The sequence below is a fragment of the Nelusetta ayraudi genome, unplaced genomic scaffold (assembly GCF_046127955.1).
Source record: "Nelusetta ayraudi isolate G7.1 ecotype Tasmania unplaced genomic scaffold, CSIRO-AGI_Nayr_v1 ptg000014l, whole genome shotgun sequence".
NCBI lineage: Eukaryota > Metazoa > Chordata > Actinopteri > Tetraodontiformes > Monacanthidae > Nelusetta > Nelusetta ayraudi.
Window position 1 is genome coordinate 785001 of NW_027466064.1, and position 15000 is coordinate 800000.

The window sequence follows — 15000 nt, forward strand, 5'->3', positions numbered from 1 at the left end:
TGTGTGTGTGTGTGTGTGTGTGTGTTACAGAAGGATGAATGCTGGAAGCGATGCAGTGCAACTTCTGCAGATTCTGTTGCTATCAATACACTCTGTATTGGTAATGCTTGTATAGGTAACACACACACACACACACACACACACACACACACACACACACACATCTTCACTCTCTTCGGTGGGGTGTGAATTTAAACACCACTTCCTGTCAGAAATGACAGGAAGTGGTGTTTAAAATACACTTCCTGTTTGAGCTGTTTTTGAGGGTGGAAGCTCTCCGCTGCCCTCTACTGGTTGCACAGACTCACTGCAGTTTGACCTTCCCTCACTAATTACTGCTGGTGTGTGTGTGTGTGTGTGTGTGTGTGTGTGTGTGTGTGTCCAGAGGATGATCCAGACTACAACTTCCTCCACACTGACCTCTCCTCTGCTGACAGCCTCCCTCCTCTTCCTCACTGCTGCCTCCCCCCACCTGCCCTGCCAGAGAAGAGACGCAGCAGCACTGCAGGTCAGAGAGGAAATCTACCTGTCTGTCTGTCTGCCTGTCACCTTCCTGTCTGTCTGCCTGTCACCTGTCTGTCTGTCTGTCTGCCTTCCTGTCTGTCTGTCTGCCAGTCACCTGTCTGCCAGTCACCTGTTTGCCTTCCTGTCTGTCTGTCTGCCTGTCACCTGACTGACTGTCTGTTCTGGTTTGCAGCTACAACCAACTGTGATGAGCGCTCTGTTTCCTTTGGGTTTGACTCCGCCCCTCAGTCAGATGACCCCTCTTACCAGTGTGATGTCATCAGCCTGGATGAGTCTCTGCACTCCCCCCTGTCCCCCAGCAAGACCCCCCCTCCCCTGCCTGAGAAGAAGCGTGCCAGTGAGCAGAACCTCCAGCAGTACTGATCAGTAGTGATGAAGATGCAGCTGCAATCAGAGGCGTGTTGGACTCCAGCAAGTTTGCGAGACAAACTGTGAATGTCCAGCTGAGCTAATGATGAAGCTGACTCTGTCCACATGCTTGAAGAGCAGTGCCCCTAGTGGCCACCGCCGTGTAGTGTCACTAACTAACCCTTCAATGTCTGCTGTCTGTTTCAGTTCATCAGTACCTGCAGTTCTGTGCCACCTACAGTGGTCAATCAACAGCCATGTTCTACCCACGACCTCTGACCTCTAGCAGGCAGGAAGAGGCGGAGACAGACACACAGCTGGAACCCGCCCCCTCACCTGAACTTCCTGTGCTACCACCAAAGAAGAGGCAGCAGGTATCGTCCAGGTGTTTCGGGGCCTTTACCAGCAGGGGGCGCCTGTGGCTCGGGAGGAGCGGGTTGTCCAATGACTGAAAGGTTGGCGGTTCAAATCCTACTCCGTCGTTGTGTCCTCGGGCAAAGACACTCAACCCTACGTTGCTCCCAATGGGGCAGGCAGCACCTTGCATGGCATATATACACATAGCGCTGTATATTAGTGCAGTCCATAGCATAGCATAGCATTTAACCTGCACTGAGAACCAGCAGCTAGAGCCACAAAGAGCAGAATATTTGATTGGTGTGAACGCCCCCTACCCTACCCTACTGTACTGCACCCTACTGTACTGTAATGCACCCTACCCTACTGTACTGTACTGCACCCTACCCCTACTGTACTGCACCCTACCCTCCTGCACCCTAACCCTTCCCTCATGTACTGCACTGCACCCTACCCTACTGTACTCTACCTTACTGTACCAAACTCTGTGCCAAGTCCCTCAGAATACAGGCGGGTGTGATGTTGTGCTCCATAGATAAATTCTATTGATTAACGGATTGGTTAAACAACAGTTATTATTTCATTTTTACATTATTATTATTATTATTAGCATGCATTTCCCACATTGAAATGTGATTATGTGGTGCGAGTGCAACCAGTCACATGTTTTCTGAACAGGACAAATTAATTCTGTGATTTGTGTTTGTTTCATCAGGACTCAGTTCACACAGACAGACAAAGTGAAGACAGAGACAGGTGACACTCACACAAACACATGCACGCACGCACGCACACACACACACACACACACACACACACACACACAGCACCTTAATGCTCTCTGGGCTGCAGTTCTCAGAGTGTCCTGCAGGAGTCAGAGTCTGATCAGAGGAGGAAGGAGAAGCAGGAGCAGAGCGACCAGCAGGAGGTGCTCTTACTGACGGAGCTGCAGGAAATCCTCCACAGGATCACAGTCAAGTCCGAGGTACGTTCCTGACCTTTGACCTCTCCGCTTCACACACACACACACACACACCTCCTATCTCACTCTTCTCCTGCTTTCTCAGGGGGAGGAGGGGCCGGACATCAAAGCGGGCACTTCTGATATCCTATTGGTCTTTGCTGCAGAGGCTGACAGCAAATCAGGTAGCTCCTCCTCCTCCTCACTTTCTGCCCAGCAAATAACAGCCCGGCGTGTAACAGCAGGCCTGTGTGTGTGTGTGTGCAGGACAAAGCCTGTACCGCGAAGCCTTTGTCGCCACCTACAGGAGCTTTGTGAGTCCGACTGATGTCATCGTCAAACTGCAGCACAGATATCCTTCACCGTGGTCTTGGGCTCACATGGTTTAAAGAGATGTCTGGGGGAGGGGCGGAGCTATATTTCTTCCGATTTCTCTCCTCTGAAGTGTTCTCAGATCAGTTTGACTCAAGCTCCTCCCCCTCGCAAAGGAAGTCTTTAACCTGCAACACGTTCAGACACCTGAGTGACGGAGGACGAGCGCAGCTCCGCCCTCCAGCCGGGAGGACCTTTGACCTGCTGCTCACCATCGTGGACGAGCTGTGGTCCGACACACACACACACACACACACACACACACACACAAACACACCCCCACGTCCACTGATGCCTATGTGTGTGTGGCTGTTTCAGTGCAATGGAGCTGGACTCTGAATTGCTGCTGCTGCTCACTGACATGGTGTACAGTCTTCTGATTGGTGGAGAGCTGAGCCGGGCGCATGCACTGCGCTCCAACATCCTGTCCAAGGTGGAGGAGAGGTGGCAGCTGATTGGCTCCCCTCTCTCACTCCGCCCACTCTCTGCCAGGGGCGTGGCTGCCAGGTAACCTCCCAGCCAAGGTGAAGCCATGTGAGCGAGTGCTGCTCGCATCATTCAGGCATCATGTGACCTGCTGGCTCCTCCCCTGTGTCCTCCAGACCAGGGACTCTGCTGGACTTCAGGAGTCATGATCTTGCTGAACAGCTCACCCTGCTGGACTCAGAGCTCTTCTATAAGATCAAGGTGTGTGACCCACCTGCGTGTGTTCACTGCATTCCTCCCCGTCCCCTCACTCACCTGTGCGTCTCACGTGTTCAGTTGCCGGAGGTCTTGATGTGGTCCAAAGAGCAGAACGAAGAGAAGAGTCTAAACCTGAACCAGTTCACTCAGCACTTCAACAGCGTCTCCTTCTGGTGAGTCCTCACAGCTGTGAAGTGCTAACCCTAACACTAACGACCCAGTGGTCTAAAGTCACTTCATTGCCGGGTTCTTCTAGGGTTCGTTCTGTCATCATCCTTCAGGAGAAAGCTCAGGAGCGGGAGAAGCTGCTGCAGAAGTTCCTGAAGATCATGAAGGTAAGACAGCAGCGAAACCCAATGAGACGGAGATGAGACCACTAATCATGGTCTCTGTCCCTCTGCAGCACCTGAGGAAGCTCAACAACTTCAACTCCTACCTGTCCATCCTGTCAGCACTGGACTCCGCCCCCTTGCGACGGCTTGACTGGCAGAGGAACACAGCTGAGGTGCTGTAGCCACACCCTCTACACCTGCTGAAGACACGCCCAGTCTTCTGCCACCCAGTGTGGCCACAGCCACAACAGACAAACTGTCAGCAGCCTCACGTGTTGTTCTTGTGTTGTAGATTCTGGAGGAGTTCAGCTCTCTGATTGACAGCTCGTCATCTTTCAGAGCCTACCGAGCCGCTCTAGCTGAGGTGGAGCCTCCCTGCATACCCTACCTGTACGTCTGCACCTAGTTTAATACCCCACCTGTCCGTCTGCACCTAGTTTAATACCCCCACCTGTACGTCTGCACCTAGTTTAATACCCCACCTGTCCGTCTGCACCTAGTTTAATACCCCCACCTGTACGTCTGCACCTAGTTTAATACCCCACCTGTCTGTCTGGACCTAGTTTTATAACCTAAATATACCTTACCTGCATGTCGGCACCTCAGTCAATGTCTGGCACCTTCTCCTGTCTGCTGCTCCAGGGGTTTGATCCTTCAAGATTTGACTTTTGTTCATTTGGGGAATCCTGACTCGTTGGTGACACCACAAGGTTCAAAGGTCAACTTCTCGAAACAGTGGCAGCAGTTCAACATCCTGCACACTTTACAGAGCTACCAGCAAGTGTCAGTACCTGCAGTACTACAGTTCTCCAGCACTATGGTCTTACAGTACTACAGTACTACAGTTAGTACAACCAGTATGATTGTGTGTCTGACTGAAGCTCTCTCTCTCTGTGCAGTCGATACTCTCTGCAGCCTGATGATGAAATCATCTCCTTCTTCAATGACTTCAGTGACCACCTGGCTGAAGAAGCATTGTGGGAACTTTCCCTCAGGCTCCGCCCACGAAATGTGCCTCGGGTCATCCAGAGATGAAAAAAGAAGACGGGCGAACGTTGTGAGGCAGTTTAAAAACAGGCACTGAGCTCATTTAGAGCGTTCTTCAACACCTGGACACTCCTGCCAGGTTTAGTCCAGGGCCATAGTCAGTCATTGGGGTTATGCTGTATTCACATTGAAGACGTTGTTGCCGTGTGGCATGGTGCAGGCGGGTGCAGAGCGCTGTGACGACATCTTGGCGCATCCAACAGGAGAGCAGCGTTCTGGGGGGGGGGGGGGGACCTGGATTGAAGCAAACTTCCTGACAAGGCAACTAAGCAGCGACTGTCTTGTTATCTTCCAACCATTGCATCAGTGTAACAAGGATGTAATAAAGAGTAATAAAGGGCTTGTAAAGCACGACATTGTCATACTTTTAATAACTCAAGAAACTGTTTATGGGTACAATTAAACCATCACTCAATACATCAACAGCTGCATTCTGGTAAAATCCCCCAAGATAAACTGATAGCGGGAAGCAGCGCACACCCGCTGTCAGTACCAAGTGGACCTGTTGTCTACCTGAGACGATTTTATATTGTGTATTGTATTTTATATTGTATGTTTTTATATGTATGCGTCTACCTGAGACGTTTTTATATGTTTTATACACACACACACACAACACAAACACCAATGACACACCAAATCCCAAAATCAAACATGTAACCAGAGTACAATGAAAGCACAAACTAAAATACAATCTAACCAGTTCCAGAGATTCACTCAATAACTGCAACAACTTCCTGGTTCCGTCCTTTCCTTCAACATGGAAAGCGGAAGAGCGGCGGGGACGTCAACCGCTGTCTCCTCGACAGGAAAGCAGGCACTGCTGCCGAGCGCCGAGCCGCTGAGTCATCAGGCTGCAATAATCAAACATCGAGCGGCGACAAACTACACCGGCCATGGATGTATTTTAACAACTCTCTGTAGACGAACCGAACCGGGAGCTTCACCGGGGGCATGGAGCGTTAGCGGAGTGGCGTCACAAAGTAAGACTCAGCATTTAGGCGGCGTGAAACAGACTCCCGAGGCTACAGGGCAGCTAAAGCTAACGCCAAATGCTAGCTTCGGGTTGAGGTGTCGGTGGGAGGTGTTTGTGTCTGATGTTGACATGTTGTAGGGTGTAATATTGCTCGATAGTACCGGAACCAACCGGATGTTGTTTTGGGTTGTATCTTCTATACCCGCTGATTCCTACTCAGGGTGACGGGGCTCTGCTGGAGCCTCTCCCAGCTGTTTTAGGGCGAAGGCAGGGTGACACCCCGGACAAGTCGCCACTTGGGCCACGTGGAAACATTGCTGTTTCATCGCTGTTTTAACCGCACCTTCTTAAATGAGTCAGTAATATTATAAATCGATCAGAAGATGTTCCCCAGTCTTCACGCACACTATCTGTGACGTCACGTTTGCAAGATCGTGTTGGTCGCGCCTCCCTGCAGGTCTCAGTCATGGTTCAGCAGCCCCCCCTGGTGGTGACGGTCCGGGTGGACTTGGTTCTGTTGCTCCTGACCTTGCTGTCGCTGTGGACCAGGCTCAGCTGGTTGGGACGCCCCGCCGCCGTGGTGTGAGTCACACACACACACACACACACACACACACACACACACTAGCCAACATTCTGAGTACAGTTTGTCCAGATTTGAGATAAAAAGCACAGAGTTGCATGCTGTCTAAGGTGTGTGTGTGTGTGTGTGTGTGTGTGTGTGTGTGTGTGTGTGTGTGTGTGTGTGTGTGTGTGTGTGTGTGTGTGTGTTTGTGTGTGTGTGTGTGGTTGCAGGTTTGATGAAGTGTATTACGGCCAGTTTGTGTCTCTCTACATGAAGAGGGTTTTTTTCATGGACGACAGCGGCCCTCCTCTGGGTCACATGATCCTGGCTCTGGGAGGTCAGTCAGCTGACCGCCAAATGACCACATGACACATGCTGACCTTCTAGTAACACCTGAGTGTGTGTGTGTGTTGCAGCGTACCTGGGAGGATTCGATGGAAATTTTGTGTGGAACAGAATTGGAGCAGGTAGGGTGTGTGTGTGTGTGTGTGTGTGTGTGTGTGTGTGTGTGTGTGTGTGTGTGTGTGTGTGTGTGTGTGTTTCCAGTGTTCTTCAGCAGTGTGTGTGTTTCCAGAGTTCCCCAGTGCTGTGTGTGTGTGGAGTCTGCGGCTCGTGCCAGCGCTCTGCGGCGCCCTCTGTGTCCCTCTGGTGTACCTGCTGACTCTGGAGCTCACCTGCTCGCGCTGGGCGGCACTGGGGGCGGGACTTCTGCTGCTGCTGGGTGAGTGTCTCAGTGGTGTCAGATGATGGTGTGTGTGTGTGTGTGGTGGGCTGACTGTGTGTGTGTGTGTGTGTGTGTGTGTGTGTGTGTGTGTGTGTGTGTGTGTGTGTGTGTGTGTGTGTGCAGAGAACTCCCTGATCGTCCAATCCCGCTTCATGCTACTGGAGTCTGTGCTCATCTTCTTCCTGCTGCTGGCCTTCGTGTCTTACCTGCGCTTCCACAACACCCCCGACAGGTGAGAGTGGGAGGCGGCAGGGTGGTCAGTGTGTGTCTGTCCAGGTGTGAAGTGTGTGTGTCCTCCTCAGCTGCTCCCGGTTCTGCTGGCTGCTGCTGGCTGGAGCCTCCTGTGCTGCTGCTGTGGGGTGAGGAGCTGCTCAGAGGTCAGAGGTCAGCCACGCTGCTGTGGAGCACACACTCACCTGTGTGTGTGTGTGTGTGTGTGTGTGTGTGTGTGTGTGTGTGTGTGTGTGTGTGTGTGTGTGTGTGTGTCAGGGTGAAATACATTGGCATCTTCTCCTACCTGTCGCTGCTGGGCGTGGCCTCTCTGCACACCTGGAATCTGATTGGAGATCGAACCATCAGTCATGTGAGTCGTAGGCTCAGTCAGGAGTGTGTGAGGGGTGTGTGTCAACCTCCAGCCGCTGATACTGTGTGTGTGTGTGTGTGTGTGTGTGTGTGTGTGTGTGTGTGTGTGTGTGTGTGTGTGTGTGTGTGTGTGTGTGTGTGTGTGAGCAGCTCAAGCTGTGTGTGCAGTGTGTGGCCCGGGTTGTGTGTCTCCTGGTGCTTCCTGTTCTGCTCTATGTCTTCTGGTTCTACCTTCACCTGAGCCTCCTGCGGCGCAGTGGACCACATGACCAGCTGATGAGCCCCGCCTTCCAGGCCAGTCTGGAGGTAGCCACGCCCACCCACTGACGGTGGATAGAGTCTCTCTGATTGGCTGTCGAGTGTGCGGGCGGTCTCTGATTGGTCGGTGTGTCTCAGGGCGGTCTCTCCAGGATCACTCGGGGTCAGCCTCTGGAAGTGGCCTACGGCAGTCAGGTGACTCTGAGAAGCTCCGCCTCCCAGCCGCTGCCCTGTTGGCTTCACTCGCACAAGGCCAACTATCCAATCAGGTGGGACTTGAAGCCGCACGGCGGCCACTGGGTGAGCTGTCAGGTGGCACACAGTGACAGTCACTTCCTGTTTCCTGTGGGCGTGTCCAGGTATGAGAATGGGCGGGGCAGCTCCCACCAGCAGCAGGTCACCTGTTATCCCTTCAAAGACGTCAACAACTGGTGGATCATCAAAGACCCCGGCAGGTGGGTCACCAGTCTGCCCCAAGGCATGCTGGGAGATGAAGTGACTGACTGACTGACTGTCTGTCTGTCTGACTGACTCTGTCTCTGTCTCTGTGTCAGACAGGAGCTGGTGGTCAGCAGCCCCCCCCGGCCTGTCCGTCACGGTGACCTCATCCAGTTGGTCCATGGGATGACCTCACGCTTTCTCAACAGGTGCAGCAGCTCACCTGGATTCTCTGGCTGGGTTCAGCCTGCAGCCCTGCTGCTGTCAATCATCTGTGTGTGTGTGTGTGTGTGTGTGTGTGTGTGTGTGTGTGTGTGTGTGTGTGTGTGTGTGTGTGTGTGTGTGTGTGTGTGTGTCTTCCAGTCATGATGTTGCAGCTCCCATGAGTCCTCAGGCTCAGGAGGTGTCAGGTTACATCGACTTCAACGTGTCCATGGCACCGCAGAACCTGTGGAAAGTGGTGAGACAGAGCTGATAGAGGGGTGGTGATGTCACTGGGAGGAGTCATGTGACCTGCTCTGTGTGTGTGTGTGTGTGTGTGCTCAGGATATCTCCAACAGAGGGGCGGAGTCAGACTCCTGGAAGACCATCCTGTCTGAAGTGCGACTGCTCCATGTCAACACCTCAGCTGTCCTGCGGGTACAGACAGGAAGTGACGTCACAGCTGCCTGCTTCCTGCTGTCGTAGTGACGTGACAGCCTGTGTGTGTGTGTGTGTGTGTGTGTGTGTGTGTGTGTGTGTGTGTGTGTGCAGCTGACTGGCGCTGCTCTTCCAGACTGGGGGTTCCGGCAGCTGGAGGTGGTTGCAGAGAAGCAGTTTCAAGCTCAGAGCAGCAGCAGCCTGGACTGGACGGTGGAGGAGCACCGCTACGGAACCAGTGCGAACACACACACACACACACACACACACGTCCTGGTGCCCATACACTCCATGCTCATGTGTGTGTGTGTGTGTGAAGGTCAGGAGCAGAGAGAGAGGGAGGCGGAGCTTCACTCTCCAACTCACATTGACGTGGACAGAAAAGTTTCCTTCTGGGCAAAATTCTTTGAACTCCAGGTAGGACAGTGACGCCCTGATTGATTGATTGATCTTTGATTGAGTGACCCTTGGGATGCAGTCTGAGGTCAAGTCAACACATGTGACCCTTTCAATGGTCACACGAGCGGCGTCATCTTCTCTCAACTCAGCGGCTCTCATCCACACGCTAACGAGCTCACAGAACATCGCAGAAGTGATGAGTGAGAAGTGAAGACTTTCTTCACATCCACACGTCAGCGCACGTACGGGGTCTGCAGCACACAGGAAGGGGCGGGGCTGTGGGGTCTGCAGCACACAGGAAGGGGCGGGGCTGTGGGGTCTGCAGGACACAGGAAGGGGCGGGGCTCTGAGTGTGGAGGCTGCTGGGTGGGGCTAGCGTGGCAGAGCAACTGATCCATATGCTTCTGTGTTGTGTTGTGGTGCCAGTGGAAGATGCTGACTGTGAAACAGGAAGACACGGAGCACAAGTATAGCTCCGCCCCCCTGGAGTGGATCACCATGGAAACCAACATCGCATACTGGCTGCACCCCTCCACTAATGTAATGCACCTGTGCACCTGTGCACCTGTGCACGCGCCCACACACACACACACACACACACACACACACACACACACACACACACACACACACCTTCCTGTGTTGTGATTGGCTGCTCTGGTTTCAGGCTCAGATCCATTTGATTGGTAATCCAGTGTCATGGGGTGTGGCCAACATCAGCCTGCTAGCCTATCAGCTTTTAGCAGCTGTGTACCTGCTGAAAAGAAGGCGGGGCTGCAAGGTGCTGCCAGAGGGTATGAACACACACACACACACACACACACACACACACACACACCCTTCAGCATCACTAATGACATTTTTGCCTTGAGTTAATTCAGGCTGTGTGTGTGTGTGTGTGTGTGTGTGTGTGTGTACAGCTGCGTGGCATCAGTTTGTGCTGCTGGGTTGTGTGTGTGTTGGTGGTTGGTGTGTGAACTTTCTTCCCTTCTTCCTGATGGAGAAAACACTCTTCCTGTATCACTACCTGCCTGCCCTCTGCTTCCTGTACGTGCTAAGCCCCGCCCTGCTGGAGCACATCCTCACACACCTGATCAGGTACACACACACACACACACTATGTTTAAGTTGTAAGGTTACGATGTGATGATACATATTTGATTGTGTGTGTGTGTGTGTGTGTGTGTGTGTGTGTGTGTGTGTGTGTGTGTGTGTGTGTGTGTGTGTGTGTGTGTGCAGTAGGCCCACCCACCGGCAGGCACTGTGTGTGTGTGTGTTGGCGTTGATGGCGTGTGTGTTCCTGTCATATCGAACCTTGTGCCCGCTGACCTACGGCAGCCCCGAGCTCTCGGCCAATCAGCTGCAAGGACTGAAGTGGCGGGAATCCTGGGACATCTTGTACCGCCACCGCTAGCCAGTCCAGTGGTTCTGGTCCCAAAGCTCCTGGTCCAGAGGATCCAGTGCACCCAGAGGGGAGGACCTGTGAGGTCACGTTGGAGGCGGAGCTTCAACCTCAGACCTGTCCCGCTTCATACTCCTGTCCAGAAGGTGGCAGTAGTGCACCTAACAGTTGTTTGCCAACTGTCAATGAACGATAGAGGAAGAGGAAGAGGAAGACCTGCTGACCAGACGAGTTGTCAGAGTGAAAATGTTGAATAAAGTTGCTGAGTCCTCTGGAAGAGTCGTTCTCTGTTGGGGTTCGACAGGATCGCAGTGACTGAGTCGAGTCAATGGAGACAACAGCAGTGATCCACACAGTTCAGTTCAGTATTTCCACACTGACTCACTGACCTGTGAATCAGTCAGCCAGACAGAACCGCTTTATCCAACAGGTTTTATTTAGCAGAGTGTGTGTAAACAACAACAACAACAACAACAACACTGAAACTAAAACATCTTAGAGAAGAAATTTCAAGCTGTATTTACAGATTTTTGTGAATCACTTCTGCTTTGACAAAAAGGAGTTAACGGTAATGAATTCTCCACAGTGAGTGAGTCAGTTCAGCGTGATGACTGATCCGTTCAGTCGGTTAAACTGGAATCTTTGAAGTGTAAATTCAGGCCCACCAATGACTCGGCAAAGACGTTTTGGAGCCACACGATGACTGTGTTATCTCCTCAGCCACAGGTCAGGGTCAAAGGTCAGGTCGGTCGTGCCCGCAGTTCAAAGGTCGGCCGGGGATTCGGCCAATCTGGAGTCGTAATCTGGGTTCCGTCGGATCTTCATCTCGGTGAAGCGCAGCGAGTACTGCCAGCCCGTCCAGCTGGACCACTCCACGCCGTCGGCGTAGGAGGCGTGGCCTCCTCGCAGGTACTGTCCGTTCAGGTTGGAGGTGTGGCAGTTCCGGTACCACCACGCCCCCTGGTAGTAGGCGGCGCAGTTGTTCTCCGACTGGTCGTGGTCGCGGTCCTTGGTGGTGAACTGCATCCCTGAGTGTTTGAGGAGGGAGTCACCTGAGGAGCAGAACCACAGCTGTCAGAGCAGGTCCAGGTCCAGGTCCAGGTCCAGGTCCAGCACCAGGATCATTACCTGCCGTCCCAGAGTAGCCATCCACGCTCAGCGGGTACCCGTCCTCCTCTGGGTTGACCGAGTCCAGGCCCACCGAGAAGTGGGCGTAGCGAGCGAAGGCCGTGGTGTTGTCGAAGTCGGCCAGGTCGATCCGCAGCTCGTAGCCGCCGGAGCGGGTCAGGGAGTAGATCCTCTGTAGGCCTGCAGGCAGGCAGGCAGGCAGGCAGGCAGGCAGGCAGACAGACAGACAGTCAGTCAGTCTTTTTTATTTGCAAAAAACTGTAAACACAACTAGTGTGTGTGTGTGTGTGTGTGTGTGTGTGTGTGTGTGTGTGTGTGTGTGTGTGTGTGTGACCTAGCCAGTGCTCTGCCACCGTCTTTCCAAAACCGTCTCTGTAGGCTTCCCAGCCTCGGAAAAAATTCACTGAGCCGTCCTCCCTCCTCTGGATCACCTGAACGCGGGTGCACACACACACACACACACACACACACACACACACAGGGAAGGGGCAGGTGTTATTATGTTGCATCTGGTGTCGGTAACAATCTAGAGTGCCTGCGGTGGCCAGCAGGGGGAGCTGTGAGTACCGTCCAGCCTCCTCCATCAGTGCTCATGTCGCAGTAAACCATGAAGCCTGCAGGGTCGTGGGTGGGAAACACCGAGTAGACCCCGTCCTGGGACACACCAGAGGCCTGCAGGTCCCCACAGTCCCTGGGCCTGAGGGCTGCACACAGCCAGAGAGACAGACACAGGGTTAGGGTTATACTGGTGTAGTTCTAGTGTAGTACTGGTGTAGTACTGGTGTAGTTCTGGTGTAGTTCTAGTTTAGTACTGGTGTAGTTCTGGTGTAGTTCTGGTGTAGTTCTAGTTTAGTTCTGGTGTAGTATAGGTGTTGTACTAGTGTAGTACTGGTGTAGTTCTAGTGTAGTATAGGTCTAGTACTGGTGTAGTTCTGGTGTAGTACTGGTGTAGTTCTGGTGTAGTTCTGGTGTAGTACTGGTGTAGTATAGGTGTAGCACTGGTGTAGTTCTGGTGTAGTTCTGGTGTAGTACTGGTTTAGTTGTGGTGTAGTTGTGGTGTAGTTCTAGTTTAGTTGTGGTGTAGTTGTGGTGTAGTTGTGGTGTAGTTCTGGTGTAGGACACCACCATGCAGTCAAGGTGTTGTCGTACCTGTGTTTGTGTCTCCCTGCAGCTCTGAGTCGAGGCGCTTCAGGCTCTCTTTCTCCCTCTGCAGGCTGAGCAGAGAGTCGCTGAAGCCTGTCACTGCCTTCAGCACAGCTGAGTGGCTCTCAGACAGCACCTGCGTGAGGTGAGACCGGGGGGGCGGGGCCAGAGTTCCTGTCAGTCTCCTGCAGTGTGGTCACAGCAGCTCACCCCAGGTGCGTGACTCACCTGAAGGGTGCGGCTCTGCTCACTCTGCAGGACGTCCAGCCGCTGCTCCACCGCACCCTGACCTCTCTGCAGCCAATCATACTGCAGCTTTAGGTTGTGGGTGTGGCCCAGCAGCACCTTGAGCTCCTCCGCCAGCTTCTGGACCAGGCCATTCTCCTGCCAGTCGTCCGTGTTGTGATTGGACAGCGCCAGCAGCAGCGAGTTCTGCAGAGCCTCCCAGCGGACGAAGCTGTCGCTGTAGTCGGGACAGTTGGGGTCCAGGAAGATGCTGATTGGCTCTCCGTCCGCCGCCCGAGACACGGACACCAGGGCGCCGTTTTCTCTCGGGTTGGTGGAGATCACATGTGAGGCGGAGGTGAAGGAGGAGCCTCCGCTGTTACCGTGACAACAACAGTGGCAGAGAGTCAGACCGGTGGACAGACTGACAGACGGGCCGGCAGGCTGGCTGGGGTGGAGGGACAGACAGGTGACTTTACCTGAGTGGGCGGGGCAGCGGGTACAGGTAGAGGAAGGCGATGGTTGCCGCGACGACGGCTGCTACGGCGACCAGCACAGCGACAGTCCTCAACAGGAAGTTGCAGCATCTCTACACACACACACACACACACACACACACACACACACACACACACACACACACACACACACACATAAGTCAGTCCGTTCAATTAACTGATGGTCAAATGAAATGTTTTCTGTGAGTGTTAATGGAGTGAGTGTGAGTGTTGCCCCCCTGTGGTCACAGTCTGTGTGTGTAATCTGTGACAGCTGCTGCAGATTAGCGACACTCTAACTCCAGATTAACATGAGTTCACTCTGTCACCTGCCTGCCTGTCTCTCTCACTGTCTGTCCCACACTGTTTTGGGAGGGGGGGGTGGGCGATACCTCTTGCAGGACAGCTGTTAGCCATGTCGGTAACGGCTAACAGGTGCACCTACCTTGTGCTTGTTGGGCCACTTGCTGTCCAGCTCTGAGCTGCTGTTGTTCATGATGGTCCAGCTGTCGTTCAGCATCATCCTGAAACACAAACACAGCAGGAGCTGAAGATGACGGTCCCCTCACTGACCGACCACCCACTGACACCACAGGAGGACTGCTGGAGGAGCACATGGGCCCTCCTAAACAGCTTCAAACACATCACCTACCCTGATACCCCAGAACCATGTGTCCACTGTGCCGTGGAACCACCACCTATTTTGGAAGGGTCCTTCTCTTTTGTTGAGGACCTCCAGCAAACACAGTTCCACCTTCAGATCCCTCCTGGCTGAGTCTGCTTACCAAACATCCCCTGATGATAGAGTCCAGATAGTGAAGACCTCTTGGAGTTCCTGGAGCTGCCGCTTCCCCCGCTGACGTGCCGCTAAAGTCGAGTAAAGCCGAGCAGCTGGTGCAGATCTTCTCAGCGTCTTTGTGTCAGAGCCACTTTGTTGTGAGTGAGTCGCCACCACAGCAGGTGTTGTGGTAGCGACCTGCTGCCCAGCCTGCTTGGGAGCCTCCTACACTGTGGGCAGCGGGGTCCAGTGGGGTCCTCCTACACTGTGGGCAGTAGGGTCCAGTAGGGACCTCCTACACTGTGGGCAGCGGGGACCTCCTACACTGTGGGCAGTGGGGTCCAGTAGGGACCTCCTACACTGTGGGCAGCAGGGACCTCCTACACTGTGGGCAGCGGGGTCCAGTAGGGACCTCCTACACTGTGGGCAGTAGGGTCCAGTGGGGTCCTCCTACACTGTGGGCAGTGGGGTCCAGTGGGGTCCTCCTACACTGTGGGCAGCAGGGACCTCCTACACTGTGGGCAGTGGGGTCCAGTAGGGACCTCCTACACTGTCGCTGTGGCTGAGAGGAAACATCTCAGCCACAGGTGCAGAAACTCAGCAACACTCAACAACAAAGA

At 53.6% G+C, this 15000-nt stretch overlaps 3 protein-coding genes across 6 annotated transcripts in view; 2 read left to right on the top strand and 1 right to left on the bottom strand.

Moving 5' to 3' along the window:
• rapgef1a (Rap guanine nucleotide exchange factor (GEF) 1a) overlaps positions 1-4974 on the top strand; it is a 7202-nt gene extending 2228 nt beyond the window's left edge. Inside the window, exons 7-23 of one of the 2 annotated variants that reach the window (XM_076023096.1) lie at positions 31-115; positions 386-508; positions 698-862; positions 1081-1247; positions 1946-1986; positions 2083-2215; positions 2298-2376; positions 2459-2543; positions 2701-2793; positions 2882-3070; positions 3166-3250; positions 3326-3420; positions 3504-3582; positions 3651-3752; positions 3872-3969; positions 4222-4362; positions 4479-4974. In XM_076023096.1, the coding sequence (XP_075879211.1) occupies positions 31-115; positions 386-508; positions 698-862; positions 1081-1247; positions 1946-1986; positions 2083-2215; positions 2298-2376; positions 2459-2543; positions 2701-2793; positions 2882-3070; positions 3166-3250; positions 3326-3420; positions 3504-3582; positions 3651-3752; positions 3872-3969; positions 4222-4362; positions 4479-4614 (1896 nt within the window). In that variant the 3' untranslated portion in view covers positions 4615-4974. The remainder of the gene's footprint in view (positions 1-30; positions 116-385; positions 509-697; positions 863-1080; positions 1248-1945; positions 1987-2082; positions 2216-2297; positions 2377-2458; positions 2544-2700; positions 2794-2881; positions 3071-3165; positions 3251-3325; positions 3421-3503; positions 3583-3650; positions 3753-3871; positions 3970-4221; positions 4363-4478) is intronic. The other variant, XM_076023097.1, reaches the window with a different exon arrangement.
• A 495-nt stretch (positions 4975-5469) lies between these two features.
• pomt1 (protein-O-mannosyltransferase 1) lies at positions 5470-10844 on the top strand. 2 transcript variants are annotated; one of them, XM_076023084.1, is made up of 20 exons: positions 5470-5609; positions 6060-6184; positions 6398-6504; positions 6584-6634; positions 6742-6888; positions 7015-7123; positions 7194-7250; positions 7381-7474; positions 7624-7779; positions 7870-8000; positions 8091-8186; positions 8286-8378; positions 8533-8629; positions 8716-8808; positions 8923-9046; positions 9128-9225; positions 9634-9747; positions 9875-10001; positions 10128-10305; positions 10450-10844. In XM_076023084.1, exons 2-20 carry the CDS (start codon positions 6069-6071, stop codon positions 10619-10621), a joined length of 2160 nt encoding a protein of 719 aa, XP_075879199.1. In that variant the 5' UTR covers positions 5470-5609; positions 6060-6068; the 3' UTR covers positions 10622-10844. The 2 variants fall into 2 exon arrangements, with proteins under 2 accessions (XP_075879199.1, XP_075879198.1); XM_076023083.1 differs by having other exon boundaries at positions 10447-10843.
• A 294-nt stretch (positions 10845-11138) lies between these two features.
• The window catches only part of fibcd1a (fibrinogen C domain containing 1a), a 4060-nt gene continuing 198 nt past the window's right edge, over positions 11139-15000 (bottom strand). The window contains exons 2-9 of one of the 2 annotated variants that reach the window (XM_076023085.1): positions 14048-14126; positions 13585-13694; positions 13109-13481; positions 12887-13016; positions 12305-12441; positions 12072-12168; positions 11738-11917; positions 11139-11661 (exon numbers count right to left, since the gene is read on the bottom strand). In XM_076023085.1, the coding sequence (XP_075879200.1) occupies positions 11372-11661; positions 11738-11917; positions 12072-12168; positions 12305-12441; positions 12887-13016; positions 13109-13481; positions 13585-13694; positions 14048-14125 (1395 nt within the window). In that variant the 5' untranslated portion in view covers position 14126 and the 3' untranslated portion in view covers positions 11139-11371. Of the gene's footprint in view, positions 11662-11737; positions 11918-12071; positions 12169-12304; positions 12442-12886; positions 13017-13108; positions 13482-13584; positions 13695-14047; positions 14313-15000 lie in introns of those variants that run through there. The other variant, XM_076023086.1, reaches the window with a different exon arrangement.